Genomic DNA, 14,600 nt, shown 5'->3' with positions numbered 1-14,600 from the left:
ACTACATACTACTTTTGAATTCATATGATTTTTTTTTCATGTTACTTTGGAATATTCTGGGTTTTTTTTAGTCTAAGCATTTGATATTTTAGCGGTGTAATAAATTTAAGTGGGAAATCTCTTAATGGTAGTGTAGTATTTGAATTACTAGGATCACAATTCCCTATTATTACTATACTCACAAAAAAACTTACTCTCTAAAATAAACCACAACAATCCTTTAAATGTTTTGTCAAATAAGGATTTATATCATCTTGCCACAAAAAAAACTAAACTTACTTTTTATGCATTTTCAAATGATAGAAACATGTTTTACTCAAAAAAGCAAAGTAAAAACAAATCAAAACGAAATGTAGCAAAAACATGCAGCACAATGTTTAAGTGACACAAAATACATAATGTAAATCTGGATTAAAAAAGAAAATAAAGTCAGATAAATTTTAAATTGAAAAAAAAATATGTAACTCCATACTGTCAACAGTAGATTGCACAGGTATGAGAGTTTTCTCATAAGGTTTTTTTTTTTTAAATCACAAAAGACTGAAAAGATTATAAATCCCAAATACTCACAAAAGTAAAATCCTCTGTCTGAAAAAAAGATTAAACAAACAGCGATTAATTTACTTTGCAATTTCAAATTAGTCGTAGTAATAAAAAAAAAAAAAAAAAAAAAAAAACACATTAGACTAATACTAAAATTCTGCAAAAATGTTTAGCATTTCTGTGATGTATAAAAAAATGAACTGACATTTACAGTGTTTTTTTCTGGTCTTACTGGCCACATTCATGTAGTACTTTATCTGCTTCCCACTATAGAATCAAACTGTAGAATTACCAGTGTTAACTCCTATCTCCACGAATTCATCATACTGCTGCACTGAAATATTGTGAGACACACACACACACACACACACACACACACACACACACACACACACACACACACACACACACACTACCAGCTCCATTAAAAAAAAATGTTTTTCAATTCATTAAGTTACTTTCCTAGCTGTACTTGCTCATTTCAGTGTAGCTTTAGTTCAAAGGTTTATTTGTACTTCAGTTAGTTTAATATTCAGTATAAATCTTTTCAGTAGTTACATCAGAATATAGTATGCAGCATGTGTCATATCATACCTCCATCAACAAATTGTAACATATCTATAATTTCTCCTGTAAGAAGAACAGCAAAAAGATCACGTGAAAGCAAGAAATAAGCATCACATTTACATTTATAGTCAAATCAATTTAATTAATTAATTTAATTTAACACCAAATCACATCAACATCAGGGCACTTTGTATTGTAAGGTGAAGACACTGCAATAATTCAGAGAAAACCTGAACAATCAGATAACCAGCTATGTATATAATAATGAACTACTCAAATGGCCTAAAGGTTTCATGAATGAATCAAGTTATAAACTAAGTGCCTTCCTCTTGTAAATCCAAACAATTTTTTTGAAAAACAAATTAAAACAGGAATTGCATATGGAGCAAACTGACGATGATGATAGAAGCTATCATTATCATTATCATTATTGTTATTATTATTATTATTATTTGAAGAAATTTGGATTAGAAAATTTAAAATAAATGAAAATTAAAAATTAAACTAATGTAGCTCCAAGAAATACTTTCAACAAAGGCAGGCATAAGAGAGGGTTTGCATGGAAGGTTTGAACACAAAAAATTGTAAGGCTTACAAAACCCTACAGAAATCATGTTACATATACATGGTCACTGCTAGTACAAGTAATAATCATAGTCATAATATTATATCTGTATTTATAAATGGCATACTAAGGAGGAGTAATGCTGAAAACTACGAAACATTTTTGTAATATTTATTGAGAAGGTTCAGATACATTTATGGGAAATGTTTGAAATTTAACTGATGAGTCAGATAATGAAAATGTGTTTAATCCTATTTGAATTAATTAACCATTAAGTATTAACTGTAGGGTATTGCTGTTTAATGCTATACCATCAAATTGTATAATATATTCAGTAGTACAAGATGGTAGCTATGTATTCATTTTTTCCCATTGCCTTAAAAAATGTACTTAAAACTAAGGGTTCTCATATTATACTAAACTACATTTTTAGGGAAATAAAATGTCTTAATATTTAAAGTAGAAAACATCATATTAAAAAGTAGATGTTGAAAATGTGCATGTAGGTACAGTATGTAAGAGTCAGTTGTTAAACTGTTGTATTCTGTCAAAATGAATACTTAACTATGGTAATGTGGGGTTTTTTTTGACATTTTTATCTCTATAAAAAGAAAAATGCATTTTATTTAATTCTATCCTAACAGAGTACCTGGATCAAGTGAGGAGAACCAGTGCTCAAAGGCTCTCTCAGCAGCAGTTGTTGCTGAAAAGAAAAAAAAGAATTAATTGATGTGGAAAAAAACATGCCAGTATTTCAATCAAATGTAAAACAATTTTACAAATGTGCACTAACCTAAATACCAAACCTGAATAAATATTGATCATTTACATATATTTTTTTTAACTTAGCTTTTTAACTGTTAACTTTTTAACTATTCTGATCATTTTCTCTTATTAGAAAAACCTTCCTGTGCACAAAATGTCTAAAAGTACACGTATAATTGCTTTTACTCACTCAAACCTTAACAGCAGCCTGACATTATTGTTAGCTTACAGAACAATCCTGAATATTTCTGCTCTCAGCTAATATCACATTAGATAACCCTTGAGATGGTCAAAAGTGCTTAGACTGACAAAAAAAACTTAATAATTTAAGTGCAATAAAATTATGCTTTTATAATTATAAAAAATTGAATAATCAGAATAACTTGACTTCTTGCTACTGGTGGACTTGGTCTGTAGCTTGCCTCTTGTGCAGCTAAAACGTTGAAGGAAAAGAGGCTGGCTGACAAAGTTGAAGTGAGATGGCTCATAAACAAATGGGCATCTTCTTTAATAGGCCACGGTACTGTATCTGAGATAGCAGCTGCTCTGTATCTAATGCAATTGCTCAGAGTGGTCGTAATAATTTCTGACATCCAAATTTGTGTCATCAAAGTGTAGTCACCCTCACTGTTTATCTTGATGTAGTAAAGCTGTCCCTGTGCAGTATGGACTCATTTTATACAGGAAAATGTTTATAGTTTTCTGAGACTATAAGGAGAAAATTTTTTTTGTTTGTGTGTGTTAATGTGTCACACATAATATAGACAAAGAAAATGTCATTGTGTTTACGCTTGTGGATCATATTATACACATTTGTAACACTTTGAGACATATTTCTGTGCATAAACAAAAATATGAAATATAGAAAAAAAAAGTCTTAAACAGTTAAAGTGTTTTTGTTAAACCTCTAGAATTAAAGCTAAAACTTTCGGTGGTGTACAGAGTCATAATTACCAAAAAAGCAAACTCATGCTATATTTAATGTCATTTTGGTGTAGAGTTTTTTTAAGTATTTAATTTTTTCAGTGAGAAATGTAAATATCTGCATTTAGGAAGAGAAAATAATGAAATAATAATGAAAATAATTTTTAACAATTAAAAGAAAACGTCATGATGAATACTACTCGTTTTGCATTGTCTTTGTTTGTGCTGCTCACCAACATTATCGCTCCTGTGACGAGTAGAAGTACCACGGTGTCTTGAAATGGACTGACGTCCAGGGGGCTTCCCTCTCTGTGGTGCTTCACTTTCCTTGGGTTTATGAAGCACATGTATGGTCTCTCCCAGAGGCTTTGTGACAACCATAGATGTGAGCGGCGTCACAAAGCTGTACTTCAGTGAGAGACTCAAAGCCTCCTTCTTCACTTGCTCTTTCTCAGGTCCAGATAACTGGAGCCTGTGTCATAAAGCATTAAGTAAATATAATGATTGATTTAGTAGTAATATATGATAAAGTAATTTACACATATTTATGTATCTTTAATTCTTCCATGTCCCCAGGTATTCCCTGGCAATTTAAAATTACAGTTTGAGTCCCAACTTTGGAAAATTAAAGAACATTTTAGTGGAATCTAATATGGACATAGAAACATGGGAAAAAATAGATAAACTCATTGTTATGTAAACATCCTGCCTTCTTTTTATGAGAACATATTTGTGGGAGAGTTGACTTTAGAGCCAAGATGCTGAATTTTAACTGTATTCTGCTGCTCTAGTAAACATAATTTCCTGTCTTTGTTGTAGCTTTAGATTTTTAACTTGTTTTGTAAATTGCAGCTTAGTTGTTGAGACCGTGGGATGCCATCTATGTCATGAATAAGTACACAACTTCGAAAGCAGATTCAAAACTCTATAGTGGACAAATTGTTTCTTGCCAGGGAAAACATTTTAAAATGGTCGCTGAGTTCTTCAAACATGATCAATCTTGGATGGAAAGAAAGGAAACTACAACTATCCTTCTCTTTGCCCATAAATTCATGCTACATTGTAACTATTAATGTTACTTTTGACCAAACAAACTTTTGCCTTTTGGACTGCAAGTCACATCAAATGATCTAAAGACGTTACCTTGGGTTTCAGGGAAATATATGATGGGCCTTATCCAATATCCCAGATTAGTTATGCACTCAACAGTTAATGAAGAGAAAAATTTGTGTTGCTGCCCTTTAAAAAATAGCTGATTAGGAAATAACACAAGAAGAAAGATGTCACAACTGGGACATCAGCCGTGTGATGTGTGGAAACGGAGGACTCGAATGCAGCACTTACTTGAGATGCAGGGTGATTTATTTACAGAAAACAGAACACAAAGTGGGGATGGCAAAACAGAACTAAGGATAAACTAAACTGGGGAAAACTAAACTATAGAACGGCAAACCTGAAACACAAGAGGAGGACTGCAGGGAGAGCACATAGAGGGGTCACGGAGAGGTTAATGCAGAGTACGCAGGGTAACACAGAGGATGAATACAGACGACGCGACAAGGAACACAGGCAGGCACACACTATGGCTGTGTCCCAATTAAGAGACTGCACGTTTGAAGTACGCATTTTAAGTGTGGTTACGTCACCGCCACGCGACGACGGCTGTCCCAATTCTCCAAATGCGCCGTCGATTTCCCCAAATATCAAGTGTGGTCTGGTGCACGCTTCGTGGTCCCATATATCCCACAATTCATAGCGCGGCGGTGGGTGTGGATAATTTTGCCGCAAAATACGGCAGAAGGGAGCGGCCGAAGAGGTTGTTTTTTTTTTCCCAAACTTTATTGAACTTATAAAGCGAACAGTCAGTCATTCCAGTTCAGTTTGTACAGTAGACATACAAGGCAAATAGGAGTAACAATATACAGTACAATGAAATAAGAAGGATAAATAAATAAAGGATAAAAAAAGAAAAAAGGGGGGAATGTGACAGACTTCATAACAACTTTTTATTTGAAAGTTGTGACAGCTCATTCGTTAAACATTTCTGAATGAATTTCAATCAATGATAAACCTTTTTTATTGGAGGTTAATTTAAGAGAGTTTAAGTAATATTCAATTTCAATCAAAAACAAATTAAATGATGGGGTTGAGTTTTGAAATTTACATTTATGTATGTGGAATTTCCCTAATAAGATGGAGCGGCCGAAGAGTGAACTGTCAAAAGTACTGAATATGACGTCACTTATTTATGTGCGAATGTGTAATAATTAAAGTCAGTCATATATCCACAAACACAACAAGCTGAAAGTCAGTGATATATGTGTATGTATATATATATATATATATATATATATATATATATATATATATATATATATTTTCTATCTCCTCCTTTGGCCAGCCTATTACCCCAGCAGGGTACCTGACACCAATACATTGGGAAGATGGCCCCAACTGACCGAGTGCTCAGTGAATACCTCAGGCAGCAGAAACCCAAGAAAGAGGAGGGAGACGAGGAACCATCATGGAAGGACAGGCCCCTGCACGGTATGTACCACCGGCAGATAGAGGAGGTGGCTGATATCCAGAAATCCTACCAGTGGCTGGACAAAGCTGGACTGAAAGACAGCACAGAGGCACTAATCATGGCAGCACAAGAACAAGCTCTGAGTACAAGATCCATAGAGGCTGGGGTCTATCACACCAGGCAAGACCCCAGGTGCAGGCTGTGTAAAGATGCCCCAGAGACAATCCAGCACATAACAGCAGGGTGCAAGATGCTAGCAGGCAAGGCATACATGGAACGCCATAACCAAGTGGCCGGCATAGTGTACAGGAACATCTGTGCCGAGTATAACCTAGAAGTCCCGAGGTCAAAATGGGAGATGCCCCCGAGGGTGGTGGAGAATGACCGAGCTAAGATCCTGTGGGACTTCCAGATACAGACGGACAAAATGGTGGTGGCTAACCAACCGGACATAGTGGTGGTAGACAAACAGAAGAAGACGGCCGTAGTGATCGATGTAGCGGTTCCGAATGACAGCAATATCAGGAAGAAGGAACACGAGAAGCTGGAGAAATACCAAGGGCTCAGAGAAGAGCTCGAGAGGATGTGGAGGGTGAAGGTAACGGTGGTCCCCGTGGTAATCGGAGCACTAGGTGCGGTGACTCCCAAGCTAGGCGAGTGGCTCCAGCAGATCCCGGGAATAACATCGGAGATCTCTGTCCAGAAGAGCGCAGTCCTGGGAACAGCTAAGATACTGCGCAGGACCCTCAAGCTCCCAGGCCTCTGGTAGAGGACCCGAGCTTGAAGGATAAACCGCCCGCAGGGGCGTGCTGGGTGTTTTATATATATATATATATCATAATAATCTGACAATACTATAATATTGGCCATATTATATTTACATTGCCACAGTGAGATGACTTTAGTCTCATGAACAACATTAACTAATTGTTACTTACTAACTAATCTTAAATGACTGTTCAGCACAGAAATGAAGCCCAACAATCATGTTTTACAGTCCCGTGGTCTCAGCCTCAGATACTCAACTAATCAAAGTGATGTCATGACAAAAATGAATGACCAACAAAACATTTTTCTCCTTCATTTCTGTCAAACAAAGCTGTATGTAACGTGTCTCGTTAGGTTAGTATCGTGGTTGCTAGGCAACCTGAACAGCGCAACAAAGCGTATATCGTCCCATTTCACAAGCCTCTCACTTCCGCACTTCTCGTACTTATAGTACGCACGTACATAGTACGCGTAGTGCGCGTACTTCAAGCGTGCAGTCTCTTAATTGGGACACAGCCTATAAATACACAGAGGGACACTGGGAAATCACACACAGGTGGGAGACACAGCTGGACCTGATTAACCTGACGAGACAGGGGAACACTAACACCAGGGACCAACAGAGGGAGCACAAACCCAGAAACCCAGTATCCAAAACACAAACCATCCCAAAACAGCCCACAAATAATAATAATAATAACATCAATAAATACACTAAACACAAAATCACTGAGTCACGGACTCAGGACCATGACAAAAGATGGCATATATGGTACTTACTCTTTGTCCAGAAGCTGTTTAACTGTGAGGTAGGCCCAAACTCTCTGGATAAGGTCATCAGACACACTTCTACCAGATTCCACAATGCCATTTGGGTCAGAAAATACTAACCTTCTATTACTCTGTCATAATTAAAATATATTGTAATGTCAGTATGCAGGGAAAAAAAACTTTCACAAGATTACAGCTGATAAATATCTTAGATCAAACATTACCGAAATAGCCACAACTTGAGGTGTGAAGGTTTCAGTGTCATTGTCTGTGATCTGTCCGGCCACCACAATCTCAGAACCATTATAATACTGACTGAAGTTAGTCTGGGTTAGATTGGTCCCACCCACATAGATCATTGTCACATCTGTCAGCAAAGGAGTTGCCACCTCTTCATAGAAACCCTGTTTACATACAGTGTGGACATGATGCAAATCATGCTAATTTCTTCCTAAATCTGTAGTGATTTCAAATCATGTGGTTGGAAGAATACAAAATACCTTCAGCTGTAAATCAGCATCTGAGTCTACATAAATCCGTCGTGCCACACCGTTATTTTGCAGCGACATTTTCTTAAGGAACTCAAAATCAACATCAAAACCAAAACCCAGACAGTAAACTGGGAATTTGCCTGCAACAGCCTCTCTTACATTTGACTGTATTTTCTCCAGATTTGTCACCCCTGAAAATACATAAGACACAGTCAGTTCAGCTCAAAAACAATGGAATCCCACACTTGATAAAACAAAAAGCTAAAACGGAAAATATTGAATAGCTGATCTGTGCTCATTAATCTCCCTGCATTCTTGAGTGTTGTGCTGCAAATGTATTCTTTAAATCACACATACTGTCCAAACTCCATGCTGTCATCATCACTCCAGCCTTGCCTGCCTTCTACAAGTGCTAAAGCTCTCAGTGCTCTTCTATCAGCCTGCCTTTCAGACTCATTTGTAGTACCTCCTCATTTGTACCTAGTTGGAGATCCTACATCTCTACCTCTGCATCTAGACTCTGAGAAGTCCTGTCCTACCGTTACTGGACTCCACTCTGCCATGTTGATTTGTCAAAGTCTTATCGCCAGATCTCAAACTGTTCTTCATTAAACCATGTTCAGGTCTTTCAAATGATCTCTCCTTATTGAAATCACAATAAAATCATTGACTAAAATCATTAAGTCCAGAAGTATTTGTGCACATTTTTGTACAGGTGTCATTTGTTATAACCTTTGGTTGGCTGTCCATCTGTGAGGAGTATAAGGATTGATGCTGAACCTTCTCTGTCATGCGTGTTCAGCATATTTGCTCCTTGCAGCAGTGCTTGATTGATGTCTGTGTCTGAAAGTCAACAACAAAGTTTCAGTACTATAATTATTCTGTTAACTGTTTGATTTTAAAAGATATATACTGATTTCTGCAACTCCTCACATCCTCCAGCTTGAATGTTGCGTGCAAAGTTTTTGGCGCTTTCCACGTTTTTACTGTTGGCCTGAACAAGTTCCAATTTCCAGGGAAAAATGTTGCCATCAAAAGTGATCAAACCAAAATGGTCATCTTCTGCCAGGTCATTCAAAATATGGATTAACGCGATCCTAGTCTGGGCAAAACCAGCATTTACACATTACAGACTTTTATAAAAGATTTAAAAAAGACATTAAAAGAAATAGTGTTTTCGTAAATGATAGACATAGCAGACCCTTTAAACCATTTACCTGCTCTATTTTTCTGCCTTGCATTGAGCCACTTTTGTCAATAACAAAGACGACATTTTTGGAAATTCGGGGAAGATTGGATGGAGCAAAGTGATGAACAAAGTACCCAGCAGATTTCTAAAGAGCAGGAAAAAAGATTGCTTTAGTCAAATTTTTATTTAATAGCCAGACAAAGGATATGGTACTGATTTGCAAAACCTTTTCTGGCCCATGCAGTTTTATGTTGTGTGTAAATTGCTAATTGATCAGGGTTTACCTTGATGTCTCCCAATCCATTGTTCCTGTTGACATCATAAACAATAACCAGATCTCCATTCATACCCTGCTCTCCACAGTTGTCACACATTGTCTGTTGATCCACTGTTGGATAGAAATACACCCATGCCTAGAAACAGAAATAATTGTATTCTTTAGACTCTTCATCGAGTGAGAGGTCAGTGATTTTAATTTCTGTCAAAACACTGTCCTGTACTTCTCATTGCTTTGGCTTGATAAATCTAAAAGGTGCATATACAAGTCATTGTTACCAAAAGGTTTGGACACTGTAGATTAGAAATAAAGAGAAAATGCAGTGATTTTTAAACAATTTAAACCATTGTCTTATCTCATTAAACTCCCGAGTTTTTTGTCTGAGGTTCAATAAAAGTCTTGTAATGTGTTTAATGCATAAAATATTAAAAGAAAATCAGAATTCATTATTATGAGTAAAAGTGGGGAATTGCTCAACATTCTGACATATATAGCACAGGAAGACTTCAATAGTTCAAGACTAACATGACCCAAAACAACAATGCAAATACTGTAGGATTCGATTACATTATGTCACTTAATACCAGAGATATGATACAGCACACAGGGACAGTTGAAATCAGTATTTAACAGATGTGATCATTGGGCATTCAGTTGGTACTGCATTAACAAAATTTGTAGTTGTAATCACTATCTTCTTCTATCTCTCATTCACACACATGCATTCTGTCATGGTTCTTGTTTCTACCGACGTTCATTCCTCTTCTCCACCTTTCCTCACTACAAATCTGTCACTTCAGCGACACACATCACTGTTTCTCATGCAGTCCCACAGTTCTACTTGGCAATCTATCATACGTCATGTGAATCAACTGGCTTTTTACTCTTTATCCTCTTCGTAGCTGCCCTAACTTCCTCCTTAATCCTCTGCACTTCATGATTCACTGTCATTCCTCCATCTGTCCTCCTTTCTGTCTCATTTTCTTCAGTTCCTCAAATTATTTATTCAATTTTTCAACAAACTCTCTTCATTTGTTAATACATTACCATTACATATTACGCTAACCTGCTGCACATTCTCTCCAGTTTGATCTCTCAATCTCAAAGTCCTTTTCTCCTTTCTTAGTGTCCAGCCTCACATACAACCCACTAAGAGCCTTTTCCTTTGCCACATCTCTTTGCTGTATGCATAGATTTTTTTCTAGGCTTCCTCTTATTGCAAACTGCTGTGATTCTTAGTGTTTATAAAACTGACATTTGTGTTATAACTGTACCTGTTTATTAACATGTGTTTTGGTGATGGCATTAGCGAGGGCTTTGGTGCTCAGGCCTCCTTTCACATCGATGAAATTGATGCCGGCTTCCTCGTGAATGTACACATCCACCTGGGAACAGGTATAATAAAATAAAACAGAAGATCTGATCATGTGTGGTCTTATCTCAGCATTGTTTTCCTAAACAATCACTGAACAGATACCAAGATGGAAGTCACCTTGAAGTCTCTGACAGGCTGCATGGGTCGAGCATGAATTTGCAGCTCATACTTGCCATGTGTGCGTTTCATCAGTTCCTCATATGTGAGTTCAAAAGTGACCTTTTTGTGAGCAGCCACAGTTACAGAGGTCTTAAATTCCTCCAGAGTCCTCCCTACAGAACTGTAGCAGAAACAATAATTATTTCATATAAATGCATTTAAAAATCAGTTATTCCTGAAGAACAAACTTGATTTTTGAGTAAACTGACTAAAAAGCAAGGATTAAAGTGATATTTGGCAGGTGGGGGGACCCCTAAGATCAGGTAGTATGCAGTGTAGTGTGGGGAAAATAATTACTTTGTAATAAGTCACATACTAATCCCTTTTTGAGAGCTTTTTTTTTTTTTTCTTTGTGTAAAGAGTGTGCTCAGCTAACCTGTGCTACTATTCCAGTTTTCACTGCTCTTTGTGGATTTGGACAACTGCATTCAAAAGTGTACAAACTTATGTAAGCTATAGTGTCACGGTCCCCGTGTCTCTCTGGCTGGCCCACGCTGGCTACACGTTTTGTTGTTGTTCGTTTTGGTTGTCTTTGTCTCTCCCCCTCCTCTCTGCCTGGGTGGAGCTCGTTACGGGCTCTCGCTCTTGGCCCACGCACCCGTGTGATGGTGTCCACCTGCGGCTGATCTGGCTGATTTCCCCAGCTGCTATTTAAGGCAGTGGCACAGAGCAGCTCACCGCTGGAACGTTGAACCACCTGAGTTCGTGCTCGCGGCATATTCAAAGAAGAGTCTCTTACATGTATTTTGTTGTGGAACTAACCTTGAACTTCTGTCTGTAGATATCCCTCTTCTGGACCAAATCACCGGACGTCCAAGTGGGGCAGTGTGTGGAGTGTTGGAGCGAATGCGGCTGAAGAGGAAGCGTGTGTGAGGATTCCCCCCCCCCCCCCCCCCCCCCCCCCCCCCCCCGGTCTCTCCCTGGAGCCCTGGACCCCCTCCCAACTCACTGTACATTTATTTTGCACTAAGGTGATCCGTATTGTAAATAAATCCCCTTCTGTTTCCTTGAAAAGAACTGTCTGCGCGTGAGTCCGTTCAGTAGCCATGACATATAGCCTGTGGCTAATTTAGTACACTTAAATTGTTTTGTACACTCCTTCAGAAAAACAGAATTCAGCGAATCATGCATTGGTTCAATATCTGATTTAAAATATCTACAATAAATGAGGATATGACATGTAAGATTTAACTTTTTAATCTAACCTACTGAGCTGTGCAACCCGGGATGTCATTGTTTCACTTTAATCCCTGCTAAAAGGTTTTTTCCTCCTCACACAGTTAAACAAAATTAATTTTAGAGAACTGAAGATACAGAAGAAGACATTAAAAACAATGTTAGTTAGAATTTTTTCACATAAACCTGTAAGTTAATTAATGAATTTAAATACCTGACAAGCCCAGCACTTTCACCACGGGACACAGCTTCAGTGTACTGCTGCTGAGCTTGCTCCTTAGCTTTCACAACACCATCATAAACTTGGCCATCGATAAACCTGAAGAGGACCAAGAAAGCCCTTGTGTACAAACTACTAAATATCAGGCAATTTGTTCTTCAGTGTAGAATTTACAAATGTCTCTGGATGGTTACAGATCACTTTAACTTCACATACATTTGGAATTTACTGATGAAGGCATTCTTGGGAATCCGAACATGGAATTCAATTTCCTTTGACTCGTCCATACGATTGGCCACACGGCTTGTGATGACAGTGGTGGCGTAACGACTGGTCACTGTGGAGTTGATGTGAAAGCTGTAGACGTCCCAGTCATCCTGAGAAAAAACGACAGGGTTAACCGATCTCATTGGCTGGTTTCAGTGGAATTTTATTGGTCTCCCTGCAAAAACCCTAAAATTAGTTTTCATCTAGTGTTCAGGGCACACACTCAAAAGAGGATGACACTCACTTACATTTATACTTTTACTTTTTATGCATCAGAATGGGAGTTGTTAGAAATATCCAACACATGTTTCCATAGTTCAAACAACTAAACAAGCCAAATTTACCTTAACCAATCAACACCATCATCAAATAACAAGCTCAAACAATTAAAATGAGATCTTGATTGTGGATGCACAGAAAGACATACAAACACATACAGTTAGAATTCTTTCACTTCATGGGACATTACATGATGTTATATCGCTTAGCAGAACACTTCATCTTACCCCAATCCTTCTTTTTGTCTCCAAAGTAATGCGCAACTGCCAGTGTTAATGTGTCAGCTGACTTGTACACACACACAGCACATGAACAAAATGAAATAATCCTGAGGATTGTCACAAGAACCTTCAATCCACAGAGTTTGTTGTTGAACTGACAGAAAGATGCTGAGACACAAAATATTCAATCGAACATCTCAGATATCTCATTATCTGTGAAATATTCATTGCAGAGGTACATAAAAAATTTGTTTTCTTTAGCTTTTGGCTTTTAAACTATTTATTTAACCGTGTATATTTAATTTTAAATTTATGGATCTTTAAAGTGGTGCTATGGCCGTTTATGTATTTTGACCCTACCTTGTTTAGCAGTGTGGAAGTCAAAGCCAGCTGCAGCCCAATGAGGGTGAGCTGCACCACAGTTCTCCCCATGATGCCTCCTAGCAGAGCACAAACACAGCTGAAACTGTCTTTTTAAGTCAAACATGGACAACATTATTGTGTACATATATTTTTTTTAAAGGGCAAACTTCACTTTCTCTCCCTCCTCTTTCACCTTCCACCCACACAAAATACTCCCCCAAAGCAGTAATTTACCAGAAATCCGGCAGTTTCTGTAAACTTTAATGTTGACATTGAGGGTCAAACCAGTGCACATCACAAGGACTTTGTCACCACAAGAATCTTTTCTGTGATAGTGTTACAGGAAAAATGATTCTATGTTTCTTTACCTTCTTTTAAATGTACAAAGATGCCCTTTGTCTATGGTTAGATTAGTTTAGAATTATCCTTTTAGACTTTCCCAGCAAAGACATATTGTTTTAGGACATATTGTTTTAGATTGTTTTATCTCTCACAGCTCTCTCCCAGCTCTCTGCTGACGAGACTAGTACCACATATGGAGTTGTTTATTTTATCTGTTTATTATTTTCTTATCCTGTTCTCACTGTCTCTGTGCTCTGTGCCTATAAAAAATGCCAAGCCACTGTGCATGGTGTGAGTTGTTCTCAGCAGCTCACCCGTGTACACGTTTAGCAAAGAAAGTAACTTTGTCTCATTGTGTCTTTATTTCTCCTGGGTTTTTTACAGAGTTTTCTCCTAACAGATAGGTAATACTGTTTTGGTCAATTTAAATGAAAGAGACAAATTGACAAAAATGTATATACTTCAAGTATTTCTAACTTTTTAAAGAAGAAAAAAATCTTTCAAGGTGAGGAAAGTGCTGAGAAAACCCAAGACAGTGATAGCAAATTTAGAAGTCACATGACAGTTAGTCCAGAATTACATTTATTTGTGTATGTATTTACTTATTTTTCCAGAGTGGATTTCTTATGATTGGATTTGTAATATACTGACTTTCAAACCAGCAAGTCCTTTTTAAAAAATAAAATACTGACAAGACTGACCAGCCTGTGCACTGTCTGGATTGATTACAAGAAGGCCTATGACTCAATGCCCCACATATGGATCCTGGAATGCCTAGAACTGAGGGGATTGAACTACCAGAAGGCAACAT

At 37.4% G+C, this 14,600-nt stretch overlaps 1 protein-coding gene across 5 annotated transcripts in view; it reads right to left on the bottom strand.

Moving 5' to 3' along the window:
• The window catches only part of LOC146674069 (inter-alpha-trypsin inhibitor heavy chain H3-like), a 23,108-nt gene extending 9,559 nt beyond the window's left edge, over nucleotides 1-13,549 (bottom strand). For 3 of the 5 annotated variants that reach the window (XR_014908985.1, XM_085392710.1, XM_085392721.1), the window contains exons 1-16: nucleotides 13,445-13,549; nucleotides 12,534-12,694; nucleotides 12,312-12,416; nucleotides 10,880-11,042; nucleotides 10,662-10,772; nucleotides 9,395-9,523; nucleotides 9,139-9,255; nucleotides 8,855-9,023; nucleotides 8,654-8,764; nucleotides 7,931-8,112; nucleotides 7,655-7,834; nucleotides 7,440-7,561; nucleotides 3,598-3,836; nucleotides 2,325-2,378; nucleotides 1,138-1,173; nucleotides 571-588 (exon numbers count right to left, since the gene is read on the bottom strand). Coding sequence is in view for 4 of the 5 variants with exons in the window: in XM_085392710.1 (XP_085248836.1) it covers nucleotides 571-588; nucleotides 1,138-1,173; nucleotides 2,325-2,378; nucleotides 3,598-3,836; nucleotides 7,440-7,561; nucleotides 7,655-7,834; nucleotides 7,931-8,112; nucleotides 8,654-8,764; nucleotides 8,855-9,023; nucleotides 9,139-9,255; nucleotides 9,395-9,523; nucleotides 10,662-10,772; nucleotides 10,880-11,042; nucleotides 12,312-12,416; nucleotides 12,534-12,694; nucleotides 13,445-13,516 (1,969 nt within the window). In the remaining variant the exon portion in view is untranslated. Of the gene's footprint in view, nucleotides 1-570; nucleotides 589-1,137; nucleotides 1,174-2,324; nucleotides 2,379-3,597; nucleotides 3,837-7,439; nucleotides 7,562-7,654; nucleotides 7,835-7,930; nucleotides 8,113-8,653; nucleotides 8,765-8,854; nucleotides 9,024-9,138; nucleotides 9,256-9,394; nucleotides 9,524-10,661; nucleotides 10,773-10,879; nucleotides 11,043-12,311; nucleotides 12,417-12,533; nucleotides 12,695-13,090; nucleotides 13,152-13,444 lie in introns of all 5 variants that reach the window. The other 2 variants (XM_085392739.1, XM_085392730.1) reach the window with 2 other exon arrangements.
• Between the last annotated feature and the right edge of the window lie 1,051 nt (nucleotides 13,550-14,600).

Source organism: Rhamphochromis longiceps, linkage group LG3 (genome assembly GCF_057381845.1).
Source record: "Rhamphochromis longiceps isolate RC_006_pf linkage group LG3, R_longiceps_female_GT1.1, whole genome shotgun sequence".
NCBI classification, from domain to species: Eukaryota; Metazoa; Chordata; class Actinopteri; order Cichliformes; family Cichlidae; genus Rhamphochromis; species Rhamphochromis longiceps.
Note: the sequence above shows the minus strand (reverse complement) of the source record. Positions and strands in the feature narration are given on the sequence as shown.